We start from the raw sequence: 22,446 nt of genomic DNA, 5'->3' as shown, positions 1-22,446 counted from the left end.
ACCAGAAAAGGGAAGAAACACAGAATCTGCGTTCGACGGCCTGTGGGTCGGTGGGTGGGGGTGCTACGGACACGAGGGCCTGTGCACAGAGGGACAGCTGGCGTGGACGCATAGACAGAAACAGACAGCGCCTCAGAGTGACCAGAAGCAGAGGAGCACAGCCTCCGGAGGACGCAGCGCCTGGGCTCACCGTCACGGAGGGCTCCGTGGACCTCCTGTCCAGTGACTTGGCTCTTCGGTGTGGAGACAGGGGGGAAGCCGAGGCGTCTGGGAGAGGAGCTGGGGGGGCTTCATTGGTGAAGTCCTGTGGCAGAGAGCAGCCGCCAGTCAGTGCAGCCCAGGGCAACGTGGGCATGTGAGGGACAAGCTGGTGCTGTCCACCCCTTCAAGAGCCGCCAGGGCCTTGCTCCTGGCGAGGGGCAGTGATCTGCCTAGCCCCCATAGCAAGTCTGCAGCAGGGCCAGGACAGGACTCGGGTCCTGAGATGCCCTGGTTGATAGAGCAGCCTTTTCTTTTGGATTCCCAGTCACTGTCACTTTCCTGGCCCCACCCCATCCTCCAGCTTCTCTGGGTCACAGAAGGAAAAGCCCTGGGTTCTGTGGCAGCAGGTGGCAAGCCGTGGGCCAGGCAGTGGGCACTAGGCACCTTGTGAACAAGAGAGAAGCCAGGAGAAGATGAGCTTACACTTGGCCGGCTACAAAAGCAGCAGGCGGGTGCCCGGGAGGATTTCAGAAGCCGAGGCTACTTTGGGCTGAGTGGAGAAACGAGGGGTGTAGCTGTACTGAAAGAAAGAGGAAAGTGTGACATTCAGCCTTGTTGCTGGGCTGCCTCAGAGAGGAAAAGAGTGATCCTAATTAAATCTGGGATCTAAAATGCGTGAGAATATCCTTCAGCAGAGACGGAGAAGGCTCTGATATGAAGCGGCAGGAGACAGGCTTGCCCTCGAGAAGGTCACTATGCAGAGGAGGCGGTCAGAGAGAAGCCTGGCAGGAGCACATCCTAGGCCTGTGTGGAGGGGACTTGGCGCGTGGGGTGCATGCTGACCCGCCCCTGAGCTGCCCCTGAGGTGCTGCCTGGCCCCAGGAACTCACCCGCTTCCTAGGGAACGCCCTCTTCTCGCTGCGGCCCTGGCGTGTGTCGCTGGATGGCAAGGGCCCCACTGCATTGGTCTCCATGTGCTCTGCCTTCTCAATGTCCAAAGCCTCAAACTTTTCAATCACCTGGGACCTCCTGCAAGAGAGGACACGAGGCCCTGAGGTGGCAGGGAGGTGAGCTGTGAGGTGGCAGTGAGCCGACTCCTCCCATGCCCAGCCTGGCCTGGGCCTGATTCCCCTCAGGCTTGCACAGCACCGAGGCTGTCTAGACACGTGCTCAGCCAACCTGAGCTCTGCCCGCGCCCCTTCATGGCCCTCCCTCCCATCAGGCCTGCGCTTGCCCCTGCCCTCTGCCCCCGCGCTGGAGGCCCCACAGGCTCTGTGGTGTTGACCCACTCGGCATTCACACAGCTTGGCACCTGGCAGCCTCTCCTGAGCCACAGACATGATCAAAAGGCAACCACCACCACGGAGGGCGGCCTCCATGCTCATTGCATCCCTCATGGATCACAGTGCAGCCCCCACCCCAAAATTTAGCAAGAAAGAGGCCCAGGAATTAACATTGTTTCTGCCAACAGTAAAAGGAATCAAAGACCAAATTAAAACAAAAACAAAGCAGGCTGATTTCATGTGAGAGGGCTGGCGGCCTCCTCAGGCTGTCTACGGCCGAAGACGGAGCTGAGATGGGGGCGAAGCAGGTGGAGGAGGCGCAGCGCCACCCAGCGGCACAGCAGGAGAGCGCAGAGGCAAGACCTGAAAGAAAACAAGGCTGGGAAATGAATACACGGGAAGAGCACTGCTTTTTCAAATCAAATGGTGAACCAAAATTATCCAAAGAATTAAAGAAGCAAAAACCCAAGGTAATCACTGAAGAGGGAGAGAGACCATGATTGTCCTCCAGCTGCAAGAAGTCACTCTGGTGGGGTCAGAGGCGGGGGACACGCCAGCTGAGGCTCAGCTCACGGGGCCGGGCCTGTTCTCCCAGGGACACCTAAGTTACCTGGCGGGGAGGGTGTCACTGCTGCTCTAGACAAGAGGATAAGAACCCAGAGGAAGTGGGCGAAGGGCTCCCAAGCCTGGAAGCCTAATTATCTCCACAAGGAAGAGAGGAAACAAGATCAATTCCTAAGACCCCACCTCCCCCAAGAGGCCAGCTGCTTCTCAGGGAGGGCGAGGGAAAACCAGCTGCCTAAGGCGTCTTCACCCCCGAGAGAGGAGGGCGAGGGCCCCGGGCTCTGCTTCCTCCCTGCGCTTAGACACAAAGTGTCTTCCTCAGGAAAGAAGCTTGTGCCGGGCCAGCCTGCTAGAACCGGCAGCGGAGGCAGGCGCTGGGGTAGGGGAGCAGGAGAGGCCGCGGCATTGTGAGAGCAGGAAGCTAAGGAAGCTGCTGGAGTTCCAGGGCACCCAGGGAAAGCTTCGTAAGTGCAGGCCAGGCGTCCACCACACTTGAGCGATTGTGGTGGGATCTCGGTGAGATTCAAGGCTCACCAACAGGCCACTTCCAGGATGAGGGCTCCTCTGCCCAACACTGGGGCCTAGAAAGCCCCAGGAAAGCAGTGAGGAGCTGCTGGGCTTTAACCCCATGCAAACTGCATGCCGTGGTACTGTGGGGATCCAGACAGAGGAGTTGTGGTGGAGAAGAGGAAAGGCACTTGCTACAGTTGCTCTGCATGGGGGCCTGGGGAGATCCTGTAAGACCACAGGCTCACACACCGGCTGCCCTGATCTACTGGGCCAGGTGGAAAGTTATTACTGGTGCCCTGGAAGCTGCAGGTGGGACAGCAAGCGTCTTACTGGTCAGCACAGAAAACGGGGCCTGCACCCTGCAGCTCCAGGGTTCCCAGGGCACTAACCACTGTGCTGAGGGCAGGGGGGTTAGGGCTACATGGGGAGCTGGCCTTGCTGCCAGTCACCAGCAGGCCAACCAGGAAAACAGCTTCCCCCACTCAGCAGCCAGAGGTGACTCACTATCCAAGAAACACTCTGGAAGTCTGAGGAACAGACATATCGAAGCCCAGAGCCGGTCAGCTTCAGATAGGCCTGCCTAGATGACTGTGGCTTGTCAAAAAACCAACCCCGTGGTCCCAGCAGTCTGGCTCCTGGGCACACCTATTGTGGCTGCCATTCCAGGTAGGTGTGGCCAATCTCTTGCCAATTTGGAGATTCTGCTCTAATCAACCAGGGGACAGGAATCCAACCAAGCACAGGGTGGGCTACTCGGGATCCAGTGAGCAGGCCTCAGAAAGCAACAGCAGCCAATCAGATGTCACCAGGGTCAGGAGAAAGGGATGCTGCAGTATTAGTATGCAGAACTGGCGGGGGGTGGTGCCAGCACCACGTGAAAACCCGTCCCCGTGTGGCAGTGCATGCAGAGTACAAAGCCCCAGAGATTGCACCTGTCCCAGGCGACAGGAGACAAGAACAAGTTCAAAAGGAGTCTCTCCGAGAAGCCAAGCCAAGCCAAGCAGGTGTGCTGAATGCTAATTCTGTGGTCTGGCGCTAAACCAGGACATAGCTGATCCTGCTCTGGAGCCACCACGACACACAGCCTGCTTACCAGCCAGTATGAAGCCTCCCCTGCCCACCCACTGGCCTCCTCCTCTCTCTAGCAAAAGTAATATAAAATACTTATATATTTTAATTGCTTAAAAGAGCACCCTTGGCATCAGTCCTGGGTCACAGGATGGGAGCAGGGACTTCCCGGCTAAGGCCCCACTGGGATCTGCATCAGCTATCCATTGTTGAGAAGTCACCTACTCCTGAGCCTCAGTTTTCACATCTATAACTGGGGGCGGTAGTAACAGGTCCTCATCAGGCTACTATGAAATGTTAAGGCAGCCAAGTGCTTAGCAGAGCACCCCAGGGCACTAGGCAGGAGCTGGGAACCACTTGGCTGCCCTTCCTTTCCCTAGGAAGTCAACGTGTCATTTTCCTCTCAAGAGCAGTATCTCTGGGAGATGCTTCCTTATCCTGGAGACTAACCTGCAGGTTCACAGGCCTTTTCATCTGGGACGTCTGGAAGAGTGGGTGGGCTGTCAGCCAATGGTGGGTGTTCAGAAGAAAAGGGGGCAGGAGGTAAAAACACTTCCCTCCATCTGCCTTTCGAGGCACGGGAGCCCATGGCTGCCTTCACCTGTCCCTCCCAGTAGTGTCTCTAACTCTGAGCTCCAGGTTGTGGCTGGGGAAGGGAGGACACTCTGAGAAGACTTCCAGAACTATGGTTTGAACCTCTTTTCTGGACAGTGAACCTTGGAAACCTAATGAAAACTATGGGTCTCCTTCCCAGAAGAGTGCCTAACCCTAACTCTCTTCTGGGAAGAATACTATGAAATTGTTTTATTGAGGGGGCAGGTGTCATCATGAACCTCCAGAAGTCTATCCATAAACTGGGCCGAGGAACCCTGCTGTCAAGGCAAAGCCTCAGTATACAGATGCACAGGTGCAAGCCTGATTGAAGGCATGCTTGGGCACTTGCGTTTGGATTTGGGCTTGGAGGCCTCAGAGGACATCCAGCTCTTTCTCTAGTTCTCCAGGAAAACTCTGGAGAACATGGGCAGGGCAGGGCATGGGCCCTCGTCTTCTTAGGCAGCAGTCAAGTTCTGCACCTGTGCCTCTGGTCCCTGCCCTAGGCCTGGATGTCCAAACTTTCTCTCCCTCCAGCCAGTCAAAGTCTTAGAGGGCAAAAAGCAATGCTCCCCCGGAGGGCAAAAGCAATGCTATTGGGTGCTCGGCTGCTTCACAGGTTGCCTCAGGTTTCCTGGGGCTGTGGCTCCCCAGGGAGCACATCCTTGAGAGAGGAACCTGTGCTGCCCCCACCTTCCTGGGCACGCCTGTCTGCCTCTGAACCTCTCAATGCCCTTTGCCCACTCTGGGACTGCCAGGGTGAGGAGCGCCTCTATCACCACATGTAGCTCTAGGGTCTCCTGGCCTCCATGCCACTTCAGAGAACAGAAACGGCCCAGGAGGAAAAGATCCAGCCCCACAAGGACCAGGCAGCTGAGAACCCATCAGGGAACCTTAAGGTCCCAGTCCTAGGAGTCACTGATGTGAAAACTGCTATTCTTGGCCTCGACCTCTGATGTTCAGAAATTCTGCATTCTGGCTACAAGAGCTGAGTTCTGGGCCCAGAGGGAAAATCCCCCTACGCTCTGAACAGAAAGCATGCTCCGCCAAGGGAGGCTTGGGGACTGTATGTGAGAGAAACAGAGAGTATTGAATGTATGTGCGTGGGTGGAAGTGCATGTGTGTGGGCCTGGGTGTTCAGCCCTCTAACCTGCTCCTTACCTCCGCTCGTTGCCAAACAGACGGGCCACCTCCTCCCTGCCAGGGCTCCGGGCCCGAGTTCTACGCTCCAGCCGCCTTCTCTCCACCTGGAAGGCTTCTCGGTGGCTGATCCTGATGGCCTTAGGGACGTCGGCCAGGGTAGCATATTGCCTGCTGGCTTTAAAGGCAAAGGCGCTCCCCAGTCTCTCTGTTCCCCGCCCCCTAGTGCTGCCAGAGTCCACGTAGGCAGATGGCTGGCTGGCCACATCCAGGGAGCCGAGGGAGATGCTGCAGATCATTCGGTGGGGGAGTCGAGGACCTGGGGAAGGAAGAGGACCACCGAGCTCCCGGGAGGGCGACTCGGGGCAACTGTACCTGTGGTTGGGGGTGCTGGGGCTGGGAGGGGAGAGCGGCGGGGGCAGCTGCTGTTCCTCGGCCTTCAAGTCCTGTTTGGTCTTCTCCAGAGAGAAGTAGCCGCTCTCCACCCGGACTTTGCGGCCACAGTCCATGCGGTCGCTACTCATGGCGCTCTCCTCTGGAAGAGACAGTGGGAGGGAGGAGACGCACTGAGCCTGCCCACAGCTTTGCTTTGAGGACTCTTTTTTTTAAAGCCCATGTAGGATCCAAGCAGGGGCCTTCTCTACCTCCCGTCTCTTAACATCCAGCACGGCCCACTCAAGGGCAGAGTCAGACGGAAAGAACCATGGATGGGAATGAAATATTCCGTGCATGCTTTTTTCTCTCATCCATCTCTCCCCTGCAGCTGGCTGCCTCTCAGCCAGACTGGCGGGCAGGCCCTGCACTTCTAGTCTGGGGGCTTGGCTGGAAGACCAGATCTGTACCTCAGGACGCAAGACCCCCACCACCAACGGCTTCTCACCAACATCAAGGGGGAAGCTGACAGCCAACAAGCCCTTCAGTCTTTTTTTTTTTTTTTTTTTTTTTTTGAGATGGAATCTCGCTCTGTCACCAGGCTAGAGTGCAGTGGTGTGATCTCAGCTCACTACAACCTCTGCCTCCTGGGCTCAAGTGATTCTCCTGCCTCAGCGTCCCAAGTAGCTAGGACTACAGGTGTGCACCGCCACATCTGGCTAATTTTTGTATTTTTAGCAGAGATGGGATTTCACTATGTTGGCCAGGCTGGTCTCAAACTCCTGACCTCAGGTGTTCCACCTGCCTCAGCCTCCCAAAGTGCTGGGATTATAGGCGTGAGCCACCATGCCCGGCCCCTTCAGTCTTTTAATGCATTCTGGTGGTGGGAAGGGGCAGGGGACTTCTACAGAAGTGAGACAGAGTGAATAGATTTTTGACATGGATAGGCCTGAGAGGAAGACTGAGACACCTTCCACCCAGAGTGCATGTAAAAGATGCAGCCAGAGCGAGCTGGGCTGGCCCCCGCTGCTCACTTATTTTTAACAATCTAGACAAAATACAGATGGGAAAACCCAGCCTGTGTCTTACAGAGCCCTCTAGAGCCTGGGAACAAGACAGGCAAAGATGGAAGCCCTGCTCCTACTCAGGCAATTCCAAAGTGCTAAAAGATAGGGCACGAGAATGCCAACTGCTGCCTCCCCAGCACCCCTTCCCCTCCTTCCGCCAGAGGCCCAGGCAGAATGCGGATGGTGAGAGGGATGAGACTGACCGCTGCTTCTTGGGGCAGGATGCACACAGAAACACGATGGTGCAGTGACAGAGGCCTTACCATCCACAGACCCTGCTGCAAAATGTTTTTGATTCTCCTGACAAGCAACTGGGGCTGACAGAACAGGAGCTGTCTTCCTCCTTTAAAGATGGGATTTAAGAGCTAGAAGGGGCAAGGCCAAGACTGGAGCCCAGGAATCTCAGAACATACCAGGCCAGGTGCTACCCACAGGGCTGATAGACAAAGGGAATTGAGGTCCAGGGCTTGCAACTGGGCTCTACAGGCCTTGGCTGAATCCCCAGGGCCAGCTCTGACGGGAGGGAGGGCCGTTCCAGTGCATACAAGTCAGCCTGGCCCCCGCTCACCTTCTTTGCTCTCCAACCCAGGTTCCCGCAGGGAGCTGGCAGCAGGAGGCTGGCTCTGGCTGGGACTCTGAGCTGGACTCAGGCTGCTGCCATCTGGCTGGTCCTTGGTCCTCATTTCTTCCTGCCAGAGTGTGGACTTGGTGGTGGGGACTTTCTCAGCACTGGGGATGCTGCTGCTGCTGCTGCTGGTAACAGCTACCTTGGCAGGCCCAGGCTCCTGGAGGAGGAGAAAGTGGTGTCTGTGAAGGTGCAGGAGCACACAGCTCAGGTTGGGTCACAGGTCCTGGCTACCCAGCTATAGGGGGCACCCGGGCCAGCTACACAATGTCAGGGGCCTGGAATCTTCAGATACTGCCCCATAACAGTGAGACCACAGTAGTTGCTTTGTAGTCTGTCATTCCTAGACATCCAAGACTCAAATAAAGTGAGACAGAACAGAGCGAGGAAAGAGAACACACCCTCGAGACAGGTCCAGCATCATCTGTAGCTCCCTACGGTGAATGCAAGAACAAGTTCACAGCGCCCAAGTCTGGGCCAGCCCTGTGGCCTTACCCACCCTCTGCTTTTTGCTCCTAAGAAGCTAAAATGGAGTGCCCAGACGCTATGTGAAGGAAAGAGTCGTCAGATGCAAACTAAATGCTATGGTTTCAATGTCTGTGTCTCCCCACAACTCATGTGTTGAAATCCTAACTCCCAAGGTGATGGTATCAGGAGGTGGGGCCTTTAGGAGGTGATTAGGTCATGAGAGTGGAGCCCTCATGTACGGGATTAGTGCCTTCATAGAAGAGGCCTCAGAGAGCTGCCTTGCCCCTTCTAACATGTGAGGACCAGCAAGGGGGCCCTCACCAGACACCCAAAGTACTAGCACTTTAATCTTGGACTAACCAGCCTGCTGTGAGAAAAATTGCTATTATTTATAAGCTGACTAGCCTGTGGTATTTTATTATAGCAGACAGAACACACAAAGACACCAAATACCCCACTTGAATCTGCACACAGGCACACACTCACAAATGCATATACACATTCATGTGCACATGCCTGCTCTCTCACACTCACAAACTCACACACGCACAAGCTAGATACAAGCCAGTAGCCCAGATGGAAAAGGTGTCAATCCCCAATCTCTCCAGGTTCTGGAAGTGGTATTGCTCCGAGGGAGAAGTGTTAGTGGGGCAGGTATTTAGGCAGATGCAGAGTCCAGTCCCTGGGCAGAGAACCCTCACTCAACTCTGCAAACACAGAATCCAGACAACGCAGGGCTGTGATCCCCAGCTGCTCCGCAGTGCCAGGTCACATCCTGGGCCCCAACAACCCTTCCCAGAGGGCTGCCAACAGGATGGCTTTGGCCCCTCTCCAAAAGTGAAGCACATCTCAGCTCTCTCGCAAAAGACAAGAGCATGATATACAAGTGCCCACTTCCCATTCCCATCCTGATGGCCAAGCCTCATCTTTAGAAACCCACCTTAGTCCCTCTTTGGCTTGGGCCCTTGGAGAGGGTTGCAGATGACACAGGTTCTTTATATGCACGTGTGCGCGCACACTTGCAGATGCAGCATCACCACCAGACTATTTATCAATAGCCTGGCTGGGATCCATACATCCAGTCTCACCCACCCACCTCTCAAGGGAGGCCGCAGGGGCTGAGAGAAGAGGCAGCAGGCCCACGTGAACACAGCCAGTGAGGTGCAGCATGGGGGTCTGAGTGTTTCCACCATGTGCTCCAGAAGCAGGAAGGCCATGAGGTGGTGGGGCACTGCCTTGGGTGGGGCTCTGGGTCCAAAGCTGTTGGCACTTTTGCAAGGATTCCAGGCCTCACGGACAGGATAAAGGCAGGGAGGCTCTTCCCACAGACCCAGGATGCACACCTGACCACCTACTCAGCTTAGGGCTGCCAGCAGACAGACTCCCAGGCTGACGGCTCCCCTCAGAAGAAGCCAGCTTCTCGGAAGCAAACAGTGAAGGTTTCTCCCGACAAGTTTCCCAAGGGCTCCAATGACCCAAGGGGATACCGCCCCAGGACCACCTGTCCCTGCACCAAGCACAGCATCCTGGGCTGCTTACCCATGGGAAACCAGCAGCTGTGCTGGATGCAGAACCACCCTAACTGCCCACCCCAGCAGCAGCACTTCCCCAAAGCACAAGTTGCTCTAGAGCCTTGCTTGCCAAGCAGGGCCTCTCTCTGCAGGGGTTTCAGAAGGCTCCCCACTTCCCTAGCAGGAACACGGAGCATGGCAACCAATGGGAAGGAAGAATTCTAACTTGGAGTGGGGGTGACAGTAGACACCCCAGTAAAAAACAGGATTCTTAAGGAAGGAGACACACACGTGGGCCCGGTGGTGCTGGCTGGGCTCACACTGAACTCAGAAGAAGGCCGGAGAAAAGCAGAAGAACCTGGGGGGCTGGGAGATGGAGGAGCAGGCCTCCCTCAGCTCCACCAGAGGAGTGGAGACCCGGGGCCTGCACGCCTGGCTGGAAACACAGCTCTGGGCTTCCCATCTGTCTCCATCCTTCTGCCCTTCACACCTACATGGGTCATTGTTTCCTTCTGCTCCAGGCTTTTTCCTTTATTGCCTGGAGCCCATGCCTCTCAGGCCACAGGCTTCAGAAACTCTGGTCAGGGCCAAGCCCTTCTCCTCTCCCAGCCCTAGACTCTATTGAGACTCCCGCCCTCAGCTGAAAGGCTGTCTGCTGCTCCCGCAGTGCGATCCTTGGCCCCAACTTCTGGAAGCAGAATCTTCCAGAAGGTCCCACCTGAGTTCCTTAAGGGGAGAAGCTGATTCTTACTGGGCACAACAGGCAGCCAACGCTTCAAGCTCTCCACTGGTTCAATCTGAAACTCTCCTGGGCCAACACTGGGCCATGGAGAAAGAAGTGTAGGGTATTGGGTTCTCGCCTCTCCAGGTGCTCTGAAGGTGTGAGGTTTACCCCCAGCCCCACCCTAGGCCATGAGAATGCCTTTAGCATCAGGTTGCATGCAGAGGGGAGGCCTGCCCAAAGATCCCATCTCAACCATGGTCCCTGTTGCTCCTCTGCAGTGCCCCCACGTCACCCCACAAGACTGACTTGACAAAGAGATGGCCTCTGATTAAAATTCAAAGCTTCTGGAAACAAGCAGCCTCAAATGGGATGCTCTCGGGACCAAAGGGTAGAAAGGAGAGACCCCGCAAGGTTGTCTTAGGATGGGGCTGAGTGCAGAAGGCTAGGAACCCTGTGCTCCAGACTCTAAGAGACCCTCAGTGAAGTGGGTAACCTACCCACCCTGGGACCATGTGGCTCCTTCTACCAACAAAAAAGTTGAAGCTTGGTCATGGGTAGCTGTTTTGGGGAGGTGGGTGTCACGAGGGAGGGAGAGCAAGCAAGTTCCCTGGACTGGGCTGAGAGCGGCTTCTGCACTTGGAGTTACCTTATTAGAGGCAGGAGCTCTGCTTCTGCACTGTTTCCAAGGCATCACCATGGAAACGCAGTGTAACCCTAAACGCTGTTATTCTGCCTGTGACTTTTTTGTTTCTCTCAAACTGGGAAGCTTTGGGGGATTTACGTATTAACTGCTGTTGCCCAGCAGGAAGCTCCATTTTCAGTCCCAGGAACTCTGTATTTTTCGCCGACTTCTTGCTGGCGACATCTCCTTTCCAGCGCATGTTGGCTTGGGTGTCCCCCACCTGCCTCCCTGACTCCAGGATGGAGGGTGGATGACCATGGGCTGAGAGTGGCCCGGGCTGACTCCAGCAGCAGGAGGGCCAATACAGCAGCCCAGGGCAGGTATATCCAAGAGCAGCCCAAGGGGCTGAGGAGAGAAAGGGACCCAGGCCAGCGCATGCCCCCTGACCTCTGTAGCCCGTGGGCTGGCTCTCTTCACTTCTGTGGGCCTCTGGCCTTGTGATGCCCGAGGGACCTCCATCCCCACCCTGCTCCCTCTCGGGGTGACTATGAGGCTCAGGACAAGGCAAAGCACTTGGGAACAGTAGCGTATGGTACAGAGGGAAAGGAATTACATTTACTGAGAACCTATAATAGGTCCAAAACTTCCTTTCATGCTCACAACAATCTTGGCGATTAGGCAGCAACAGGCCTGCTTTGCAAGTTGATTAACTGAGGCTCAAAAAAGGTTACCTCATTCCCCCATGGCCCCCGGAACATGGGGAGTGTGGTAAGGCGCTGTAGGACCCTTCTATGCCCTGAGCCTTGCACACTGGCCAGGGAGGGAAGGAGGATCATGGCCTGTGGGGAAGGACTGGGCCTTGAGGGACCACCCCAGTCAGCCACACCCTGCTCAGGTCACATGGGAGTTGCAGCAAGGGCCCCTGTGAGCTCCTTATGGGCCATACCACTCCAGGACTCTCCTCCCCATCCTACTGCATCCAGCTGCCTGCAGGGCCATCTGTGGGTGCAGAGTCCTTTTGACTGTGGCTGCAGGCTGCCTGTGCTGCCCCTCCCCAACTGCCAGCAGGAAAGCGACAGGAGGGGTCACAGCTGTGTACTGCTAGCTGGCTGGAAACTTCCCTTGGGCAGCCCCAGAGCACAGTAGCAGGCCACCCTGTCCCTGTTGTGGTTCCCCTGTGGCTCAGTGAGGACCTTGCAGATTGTAGCCCACTGCAAGGATGTGCAGAGTTGGTGACTGCCTCAGCCCTGGCCTGACTGTGTCCTCACCCTCTAACCTCCAGGGAGCCCTCACTTCTTCCCAAGCCCTGGCTCCACTGAGGGGATGCCACCTGGCAAACCCACTGCCTACCTGTGGGGTGGGGGGCTCCACTTTCCGTTTCTTCTTCTGATTCTGCTTGTTGGTCCGGGGATAGACCATGAGCATCTCCAGCCACCTGGGAAGAGAAAAGGAAACAAGTACCAGGTAAGACCCTGGCGCTCGGGGACTAGGAGCCCCGGTCCTTGCCAGGTGGTCCCGGAGGAGAGCAGGGCATTGTTCCCAGCGACAGACTGCTATGCTGGGGCCAGACGTGCCACAGAGCAAGCCTGGACGATGACCCTGCCACACCCACAGCAGGCTCAGGACACGACACAGACTCCATGCTGGCAGAGAGGCCCGGCCTGGCCATGGCCTCAGAGCACAGGACGTGTAACTTCCATTACTGACCCTGTCTCCAGGGTTTGGAATTGCCCTAACACTGCTCTCCCAGAGTGGGCTTGGTGAGAGCACAGACGAGCTGTGCCCATTTAGGGCTACAGAGGCAGGTGCTGGCCCTGAGGCGAAAATCTAGGACCTGTGCTGGTCAAGTTCCCACAATGGGTCCTCTTGAGGGACTGGGGTGTGGGGGGTTGCTGACCTCCCACAGTCCCCGCAGAGGGAGGGTGCTGGGCACCCTGGCTTTGAGGAAGGCTGGGCAGAGCTGCCCGGGGACCCCATCAGGGCTTGTGTGTGGGAAGTTCACTCTTGATAGACACCAGGGGTGCAGCAAGGGAGCACAGCAAGAGCAGGCGCTGCCAGCAGGAGGACTCTGGATTTGGCTCTGTCACCATCCCACCACAATCTTGGGTGGCTCTTGGCCCCGTAGGAGCTTCAATCTTCTCATTTCTGAAATCAGGAGCTAGATCAGATCATGGCACAACTACTTCCACCATACAGAATTTTACAACAGACAAAGGAACTAACAGCAGTTGCCTTGCCAGAGCTGCCTGCCAGTCCTGTGGGGGCTGGAGGACGGGGGTGGGAGGAGCAGAGGGCAGTGTAGGTCCTGCTTCTAAAGCCCTAGCTCCAGCCCTGGGCCTGGTGGTGCAAGGGCAGCCCTAGTGTCCTCTCCAGAGTGGAAGGAGCCTCAGAAGACACTGCTCCAGGTCTTCTTTCAGCACCAGGGTCCACGCTGGGCCTGCCGGCAGCCTGGGCCCAGGGTTGGGGATGGGAGGGTCTGTACTGCTGCACCCTGCTAGAGATCACACGGGTGCAGCACCCAGCAGCACACTGAGCCTGGGGCAGGAGAAGGGCTCGAGTCTTCTGTGCCCAGAGGTATTTCTTTAATTTGAGGTGGAGAGGAGAGGAGAGGAGGGGAGGGGGAAAAGGGATAGAGGAGGGAAGAGAGGAAGAGGAGGGGGAGGAGGGAGGGAGGGGAGGAGGAAAGGAAGAGAGGGAATGAGAAAATGAAGAAAGGAGAGAAGGAGGGACAAACAGACAAAGGAAGGGTCAGTCACAGTCACTGGCTTCTGAGACAGCCTCAGGATGGGTGTGCTATTGACAGCTGGTGGCGGCAGAGGCCAGGCTTAATGCACGGAACCACAGCAACAGAGCTGAGGGGCCACCCTCAGCCCAGCTCAGCCCACAGCCAGTGATGCTCGATTTGCTGAGAGAATGAATAAACACCTGCAATGCCAGAGACCCAAGCCACAGGTTCTGTGGGTCATTCCTCCAAGGCCCCAAAACAAGAAAGGAGGCTGTGACTATCTGCAAAGCCAGCAGACAGGCAGGCCTTCTGAGGGTCCTGAGCCCCTCTCCTCCCTGGTCACACTTCTCATCAAGGCTGGCTGGGAGGAGAGGTCCCAGGAGAGGGCCTCGCTCATACAACCCGGGATGTTCACAAGCCATATGGGATTAAAGAGGTTTGCCCTTCCAGTCTGCCATGGCAGCTGCCACTTCTTCTGACCACTCTGAGGGACTGTGCCTGCAGAAGGCTGCACTTAAAACTTCACCGAGGTGTGGAGCACGCTGGAGGTGCCGAATCCTGCCAGGTACCCCAGGTCCCTGCAGACTGGCTCAGGTTCCATCAGTCAGCAATGACTAATGGCCTTGCGGGATGGAACCTGGAGGGGAGGGGAGAAGGCTGCACCGCAGGTGCTCTGCTGACTACGTGGAGCTGCTGAGCTCTCCTGGGCTGGCTCCAGCAAGCCTGGGACTCGGGAGGAGTCAGGACAGCAGGTGTCCCATGTGGCCTCAGTCCCATTATACATCTTAATCTCTGTTCAGACTGGAGTCTGTGGCTGGAGTCGCAGAGATGCAGGGTCCAGGAACAGATGATGGAATGTGTCGTCTGCACTTGGATTTCTCAAGGAAGCCCAATAGGAAGCGTCTAACATCATCCAGATGTGTTATAAATGTTAACAAAACAAACCCCAAGAAGAGAGGAGGGGGTGAATGTGAATATGGGACTGGTAGGTGCTGGGGCTCCCCAGATGGGGACAGCAGAGCCCGGATGAGTGAGAATGGGGGAGTGGGTAAGGTTAAAAGGCAGGGTAAGGAGAAGAGAAGCCCAGACTTCACTCAGCTGAGAGCACAGAAGAGCTCCCTTGCCAACTCCTACCCAAACCCACCTCGTCTAAAAGAGCTATATAAAGTGTGGCCCAGAATCCTGGAAGTGGGAACTGGAAAGAGCTGCCAACTTCCTCTACCCAGGCCCAGGAGAGACCCGGCAGCCCATGCAGCTGTCAGGGCTATGCAGAGAAGACCTGGGAAGAAGACTGGGTGGGACTGTCCCCAACCCACCCTGCTCCCAGCTGCCTGGTGGAAGTGTCTGCACCTCCTTAGGGACCAGCTTTGATGTGATCAGAGAGCTCAGATCCAGAGTGGCGCTCCAGAGCCCAGGGATGGGTTACTGGGAAGAGGAGTTATAATGGGCAACAGAGGGAGGCAAGAGAGGGAGCAGAGGAAGGGGGCTGTCAGCAAGGGCAGGAGACAGAGGAATGGGAGAAGGAGGCAAAAGCACTTGTCCCCAGGGTGCACAGGCCACGCCTGACTTCCTCACACAGCTGAGCGGCCCAGCTTGTGGGAAGGTGAGGGCGGATCACGAGGTTATACCACGTGAGAACCTGCCTGTTGGACACGAACTAACGTGGTCCACAGCCAGGGCGAGGGGAAGGGGAGGAGCCTCAGGCAGCTTATCCTGGCTTTGGATATGCCACTGAGCCACCACACACGTGGGGCCCAGATGGCATGTGCACCCGGTACCTTGGTCCATTAACGATCTTGTCTACCCAAGCTGCATGGGTATGGCAAGCCTGAACATGCAACACAAGAGAGCAGAGAAGTGACCCAGGAGAGGGGCTTGGGATGGAGTGAGGACCTCTGGCAGGACTTAGGCTGCCTGCTGGAGGCAGTCCAAATACTAAACATCACCCTCTCCTAATACCACATGGTACAACACATACCTCTCTGTGCTGGTCCTAGAACCAACCCTGCTCCAGACCCTCCTCAGCTTGCCCTGGAGACCCAGGACTCCCATCCATCCAACTTGTTACCCACACCCTCCCTGGGACCCAGCTCCTGTGGAAAGGGTGAGGGTTTCCTAGGGACGCCACCTGGGCAGAGGAAGCCTCGGCTGTGTCCTGCCCAGCCAACAGCAGCAACAGGTGTGAGCCAGAAAGTGCAGAAGGTGCCCTTGGCCAGGCTCCCGTCTCCAGGCCCTGGGTCTCCTCGACTGTACCATGAGGGTTCTTCAGAAGCCCTTGACATTCTTGATCATATGGTTCTGGATTAAGATTGGGGGAGACACAAGTGCTCCTCCAGCTCGGCTCCAGGTGCTCAGAAATGCAAACCTGCCTCTCTCCAGGGGAGGACTCTAGGGGAGAGCACACCCCCACAGAGAGTGCCCCCGGGGCCCAGCACTGGCTCCTGGACACCTTGCCATGTGGCCCTGGACCTCCAGCCGTGCTCACTCACCAGGCTTGGCAAGGCTGCAGCTGAGAGGCTAAAGCAAAGCTGGTGCTCCGAGTCATCTGTGTGTTCAAACTCAAGGGCTTCGTATTCCTGATTCCCTCTACTCTGTACTGCTACAGTCAGCCTGGCCCAGCAAGCCCCAGGTTTACTTTCTCCCAGAGATTCTTAAGACTCATGTGCCTCTTTCTCAGCCTTAAGCAAGACAGGGATTCTCGGAGATCCAGTTTGTGAGCTCCTGTCAGGCCCAATGAGCCTGTTCACCTGCATGGACCATGTACGGCTTTTCACCACGGCCCAGGCCATGCGGGTAGCAGAGTCTCCTGCTAGACTGGGAGCTCTGGGAAGGCAGATGCTGCCCTGGGCTCAGCACTGCACTCAGGCCCCTGGACTGTGGGCTCTCTCAGCCTGAGCCAGTCCGCCACTCTCAGGGGACCTGGGTGAGCGAGAGACTTACCCATTCTCTCCACTCACAGAAACCAATCTGTGCAGTGGCAGCAGAGTGGCCCGGGTGGGAGGTGCTGGGGATGTGACTGAGACACCTCCCACCCCCACCACCACTGACGGAGACACACATGGACACAGCAGATAACCTGGTGCTTTCATAGGTGGTGGAGCCCAGCACCAGCGCTGGAAGGAGGAGCAGCCACCCGAGACTGGGGGAGGGTGTGCCCAGGTCATGTGCTTCAGGGACTGATCCTCTTTCAGGTGGAGGGGCAGGTGAGTTGGGGGTGTGGTGAGTGCAAAGGTGGGGAGGCCCGAGGAGGGTAAGGTGGCCAGAGCAAAGAGGGGCCCCCAGAGGCTGCAGGTGGAATGGTGGATGTCCTGATTTCTGCTGTGCTCAGCACATGGCAGTGGTGAGAACAGAGACAGAGCCCAGGAATAGAGGCACACGGGGAAGTAGACAACATCAACACTGCCACAGGGGCAGGCGGCCCATTTGGTGTTGGCCCTGTGGCAGGTGGTGGCGCCTTGTTCCACAGTGCCAGCATACTCACCCGCTGACGATCTCCTTGGTCTCCGCCCGGATAAAATGCTCCTTCTCAGGCGTCAGAATACACAGGGAGAACTTCTGGCCTGTGCGGCCCTCCCCATCCACCACGTCTGTGCACTGGTTCATGTTGATGGTGCCCTGAGGCAGGGTCGTGGGCTGCAAGAAGGCGGCAGAGAGTCACCCAGAGGCCAGCCAATGGGGCCACAGACGTCCCACAGCCCCAGGCCATTCCTGACCCTCCCAGCCTGTGGGGCCTCTAGGAGTGCTCTCCCTCACTCCAGCCCCAGCTCCTCTTTCTTTGTGCCCATCCCAGGGAGGACGGGGACAGGCCTGGCCTTCTCCAGAGGACACCCAGCTAAACATCCCTCCTATGTGGATAGCGACATCCCACTTGCACTGGAGGGGATATGCAGGGGAGGGCAGGATGGGGACAGCTGCGGTGACAGGGGCAGCCGAGATCCTAGCCTCAGAAGGGCTGCTGATCCCACAGAGAAGCAAGAAAAAGCTCCAGAGGAGGCAGTTTCAAAATAGCAGGGTTATTTTTAGAGGCAAGGAGGGGGCCAGAGAGAAGCCACATCCTTGAGAGCAGGCTGTGGGCTGGATGCACTGTGTCTTCTTTAGAGGCGGCCAAGGAGCACGCCCGGCAGCCTGGCCCACGGCACCTTCCAAGGGCCCGAGCAGAGCCCAGCAAACGCTGCCACGCCAGCTCTGGCATGGCAAACAGTAACTTTTTTTCTTACAGCAAAAGCTGTTACACACTGAAATTAGGGACAGAAAACCAAAAGCAGGAAAGGAAGCCTTTAAGAAATCCCTACTGAGGCAAAGGGCTAGGCAAGAGGACCTTTATGGAGATGACTTGTTTAGCCCTGTACCCTCTGGCCTCTTTCTTACTCTCCCAACCTAAGGATGCTTTGGGAGGGCAGATGGGTTGCCATGGTTACCACCACACCAGGGGTGCCCCTGTCCTTAACACACTCCGCACTGACTCCACCCCACTAATGGACAGCTGCTGGCTTCTCCACTGAGCACCCCCAACAGCCCACCATTTCCTTGTTCTCATCTTGAAGACGCAGAAGATGCTTCTGATCCATCTGAGGGGTGGCCTGCAGTTGGGATGCCTTCCACCCAGAGGTCTAGAAGGTTCCTACCACCATCCAGCCTCAAGCTCCTTGCTGACAGTCAATGGGGGCTTGGTCTGAAGAGCAGGATGCTGGGTCTGGTGCCCACGCTGAGCTCAGACCAACCACTCTCCACACCCCCGACCTTCTTCCTTTCAGACACAGGTTAGGTGCAACCTCCTCGTCCCTCCACCTCAAGCTCCTGTGATCTTCCTGTTACTTCCTCTGACCTACTTGCCACCTCTTTCTACACCCCTTGATGCCTGCCTGCAGGAGGCAGACCCGAGGGCTGCTGGCTTTGCAGAGCCCTTGCCTACATGGCTGCTGGCTCTTTTCTCCATGGTTAAATGTCCAGGTCCAAGAAGCCTTTCCTTGTGGGGTCTCTGGACTCAGCCATCCCCCGTGGGTCCAGCTCAGAATGGAGCTGGCACAGCAGGTGGGATGGAGGCTGGGCTCACAGGGAAGCCTCCTTCAGTGGCTTCACCCTTTCAGCATACACCATTGGCATCCTGCCTCAGCACTGATCCTGGGGGGACACGAGGAGGAGCCACATTCAAGCCCAGCTCAGTGCTCTCCATCAGTGGAGTGGCCTGCCGGTGTCTCTTCCAGACACTCTTGGAGGGTCCTTGAGAAGGAGCTAGGAAGGGGAGATGGGTGGGGATGCTCTGCAACCAAGCAGTGGGTGTTTCTTGAGAAGGAGAGGGTAGAGGAGGCAGCCTCAGACCCCATCTTTATGTTAGTCCAGGAAGCCTGGATCCAAGCCCCTGCCACCTTCTGGTCGGGGAGGCCCACACTGAGTGCTGAGGCCACAGCCACAGGACAGGTGGGCCTTCCTGCCCAAGGTGGGGGTCCTGGCTTTCCCAATCTCCTCTCTCCAGCTCCAGCCCGTTTATTCTATTTGACAGAAATTCTCATCCTGGGCATCCTGGCATGGTGCAGGTGCCTGTCTGAACCCTCTGGGCAAATGAAGGGTTGCTCTGACTTCCCTCTTGAGCCCAACACCCCCATGCAAAAGCGCACCCCACCTCCACCTCCCTAGACAAGGCATCTTGTCTCTCTGAGGTGGACTCTCTTGTTTGCTGAGGAAACTCCATGGACCACAGTGAGGACTGGATGACATGAAATGGTAAAATGGCCAGTGCACTTGTTACCGGAGTGTCAGAAGCCATCCTGGAGGAACCACTGTGGAGGCAGAGGGGCTTTCCTAAGGTGGCCCTTCCTCTCTGGTCTTTGACTCCCACCCTGGTCCTTGGGACCGTGGTCTCAAAATGCTGACAGTGCAGGCCCTGGATGAGCTGTGTATCCATACCATGGTGCCAGTCTATTATGAGTGCACATGCATGTGCACACACACACATAGAGACATATGTTAGATGGAATATATCAACAGAAATTCCAAAGTTTTCTTCTCAAGGGATCATCCACTGGCCCCCTGGAGGCACAGGCCCCACTTTGAGGCCACTGTTCCAGGGTTCAGTGTCACCAAATTGCTCACTGTCCCTGAAGCCCACTCTTCCCTCTTACACAGTAATTGTTTGGGCACTTGGCCCCCAGCCGAACAAAGCCCCTGCTCTGCCGCTGAACGTGGTTGTGTCTCAGCCTCACCAACTGAGTATGAAACAATGCCTTCCACCTCTCCACCTCTCTGGGCCTCAGTTTCCTCATGTGCAAAGTGAGGGTTCTACCTCCTTCCAAAAAGGATTTCAGAAGCATTAATAAAAGGCAAAAACATACCAAGCTGTGCCAGGACTGAAGGAAATTAGCATGTATTAACTACCTGTGTGTCAAGATTTCACAGTTACTCTCCTTTTTATGCCCTCTTCAATATTACTTACTGTGAGGCAGGCATCACCTAACCCTATCACACACAGAGAAAGGAGAGCAAATGGGGGTAAATAACAGTTATCAAAGAAGGGAAAATTTTAACTCCAGAGCCCAATCTATTTCCATGGAGGAGGGAAAAAAACTTCCTGCTCTTAATCAGATGATCTCATTTTTATTTAATCCTGGTATTAACTTTTCGTTTTCTTTTCCTTTCTTTTTATTCTGAGATGGAGTCTCACTCTGTTGCCCAGGCTGGAGTGCAGTGGTGTGATCTCAGCTCACTGCAACCTCCATCCCCCGGGTTCAGGCGATTCTCCTGCCTCAGCCTCCCAAGTAGCTGGGACTACAGGTGCATGCTACCACACCCAGCTAATTTTTGTATTTTTAGTATTGTATTTTTGTATTTTATAGTAGTTTTTGTATTTTTAGTAGAGACGGGGTTTCACCATGTTGGCCAGGCTGGTCTCGAACTCCTGACGTCAACTGATCTATCTGCCTGCTTCAGCCTCCCACAGTGCTGGCATTACAGGCGTGAAGCCACCGCCCCGGCCTAACTTTTCTTTTTAACAACAGCTTTATTGAGATATAATTTACAATCAATTTACCTAAAGTGTACAGTTCAATGGCTTTTAGAACCATGTTCACAGAGCTGTTCAGCAATCAAGTGCAGAACATTTCCATCACCCCCTGAAAAGCCTTGGAGCATTCGCAGTCACTTCCCTTTGACACCTGCCCCCACCTCAACAACTGCTAACCTGCTTCCTGCCTCTGTGGATGCATCTCTTCTGGATACTTTGCATAAATGGAAAAATCTGGCTTCCATTTAGCATATTTTCAAGGATTTAGCATATTTTCAAGGTTCCTCCGCATTGCAGCATGTGTCAGTCTTTCAATCCTTTTTACAGCTGAATAACGTTCCACTGTGTGGCTATACCACATTTTGTTTATCCATTCATCTGTTGATGGACGTTTGGACTGTTTCCATTTTTTGGCTACTGTGTATAGTGCTGCTATGCACATTCCTGTACAGTGTTCCTGTGCTCTCATTTCTCTTGAGTGTGTACCTAGGAGCAGAAGTGCTGGGTCATATGGAAACTATATGTTTGACTCTGAGGAGCTGCCAGACTATTTCCCAAAGTGGCTGTGCCATCTCACATTCCCACTAGCACTGCATGAGGGTTTGGGACTAACTTTTTAAATTGTATTTGTGTACTGCTTCTAACCAGCACTCTTGGAAGACAGGTCCAGGTACGTACTGAGGACCTGCTATAAAATAGCTCCCTTTGGCCGGGCGCAGTGGCTCATGCCTGTAATCCCAGCACTTTGGGAGGCTGAGACGGGCGGATCACGAGGTCAGGAGATCGAGACCATCCTGGCTAACACGGTGAAACCCCGTCTCTACTAAAAATACAAAAAATTAGCCGGGCGTGGTGGCGGGTACCTGTAGTCCCAGCTACTCGGGAGGCTGAGGCAGAAGAATGGCGTGAACCCGGGAGGCGGAGCTTGCAGTGAGCCGAGATTGCGCCACTGCACTCCAGCCTGGGTGACAGAGTGAGATTCCATCTCAAACAACAACAACAACAACAAAATAAAAACAAAAAATAGCTCCCTTCGATTGTGGAGAGAAAGGAACATTATACACTGTTGGTGGGAGTGTAAATTAGTTCAGCCATTGTGGAAGACAGTGTGGCAATTGCTCAAAGACCTAAAGATAGAAATACCATTTGATCCAGCAATCTCATTACTAGGTATATACCCAAAGGAATATAAGTCATTCTATTATAAAGACACACGCATATGTATGTTCACTGTAGCACTATTCACAATAGCAAAGACACGGAATCAACCTAAATGCCCATCAATGATATAGACCAGAGAAAGAAAATGTGATATATACACACCATGGAATACTATGTAGCCATAAAAAAGAATGAGATAATATCCTTTGCAGGGACATGGATGGAGCTGGAGGCCACTATCTTTAGCAAACAAACACAGGAACAGAAAACCACATAGCACATGCTCTCACTTGTAAGTGGGAGCTAAATGATGAGAACACATAGACACATGGAGGGAAACAACACACACTGGGGCCTTTCAGAGGGGGGAGGGTGGGAAGAGGGAGAAGATCAGGAAAAGTAACTAATGGGTATTAGGCTTAATATCTGAGTGATGAAATAATCTGTACAACAAACTTCCATGACACAAGTTTACTTATGTGACAAACCTGCACTTGCACCCCTGAACTTAAAAAAGAAAAATAAAAAGAAAATAGCTCCCTCCAAGTCTCAGTAGCGCAGTGTTCCCCCTTCCCCGCTACCGATGGTGGAAGCAGCAACGACAGCACCAGCACAGGCGCAGGGCACAATGCTGCTCATGTTTGCACCCATGCCCTTGAATACCAGGCACTGCTGCAAACTCTTCCCCGGCGTCCTCTCACTGAACATTCCGAACACACTATGAGGCAGGCACTACTGTCACTCCCATCCCGCAGACGAGGAAGCAGACCGCTAAGAAGCTAATGTAGTCATACACCGCACAACGGTGTTAGTCAAC

At 55.2% G+C, this 22,446-nt stretch overlaps 1 protein-coding gene across 8 annotated transcripts in view; it reads right to left on the bottom strand.

The window, feature by feature from the left end:
• MPRIP (myosin phosphatase Rho interacting protein) overlaps positions 1 to 22,446 on the bottom strand; it is a 153,438-nt gene that overhangs the window by 49,268 nt on the left and 81,724 nt on the right. For 6 of the 8 annotated variants that reach the window (XM_032177452.2, XM_032177451.2, XM_058429102.1 and 3 more), the window contains exons 4-9: positions 16,953 to 17,104; positions 12,097 to 12,181; positions 7,365 to 7,581; positions 5,733 to 5,892; positions 1,092 to 1,230; positions 191 to 304 (exon numbers count right to left, since the gene is read on the bottom strand). In XM_032177452.2, the coding sequence (XP_032033343.1) occupies positions 191 to 304; positions 1,092 to 1,230; positions 5,733 to 5,892; positions 7,365 to 7,581; positions 12,097 to 12,181; positions 16,953 to 17,104 (867 nt within the window). Of the gene's footprint in view, positions 1 to 190; positions 305 to 1,091; positions 1,231 to 5,378; positions 5,893 to 7,364; positions 7,582 to 12,096; positions 12,182 to 16,952; positions 17,105 to 22,446 lie in introns of all 8 variants that reach the window. The other 2 variants (XM_032177448.2, XM_058429101.1) reach the window with 2 other exon arrangements.

Source organism: Hylobates moloch, unplaced genomic scaffold (genome assembly GCF_009828535.3).
Source record: "Hylobates moloch isolate HMO894 unplaced genomic scaffold, HMol_V3 SCAFFOLD_15, whole genome shotgun sequence".
Taxonomy (NCBI): domain Eukaryota; kingdom Metazoa; phylum Chordata; class Mammalia; order Primates; family Hylobatidae; genus Hylobates; species Hylobates moloch.
Note: the sequence above shows the minus strand (reverse complement) of the source record. Positions and strands in the feature narration are given on the sequence as shown.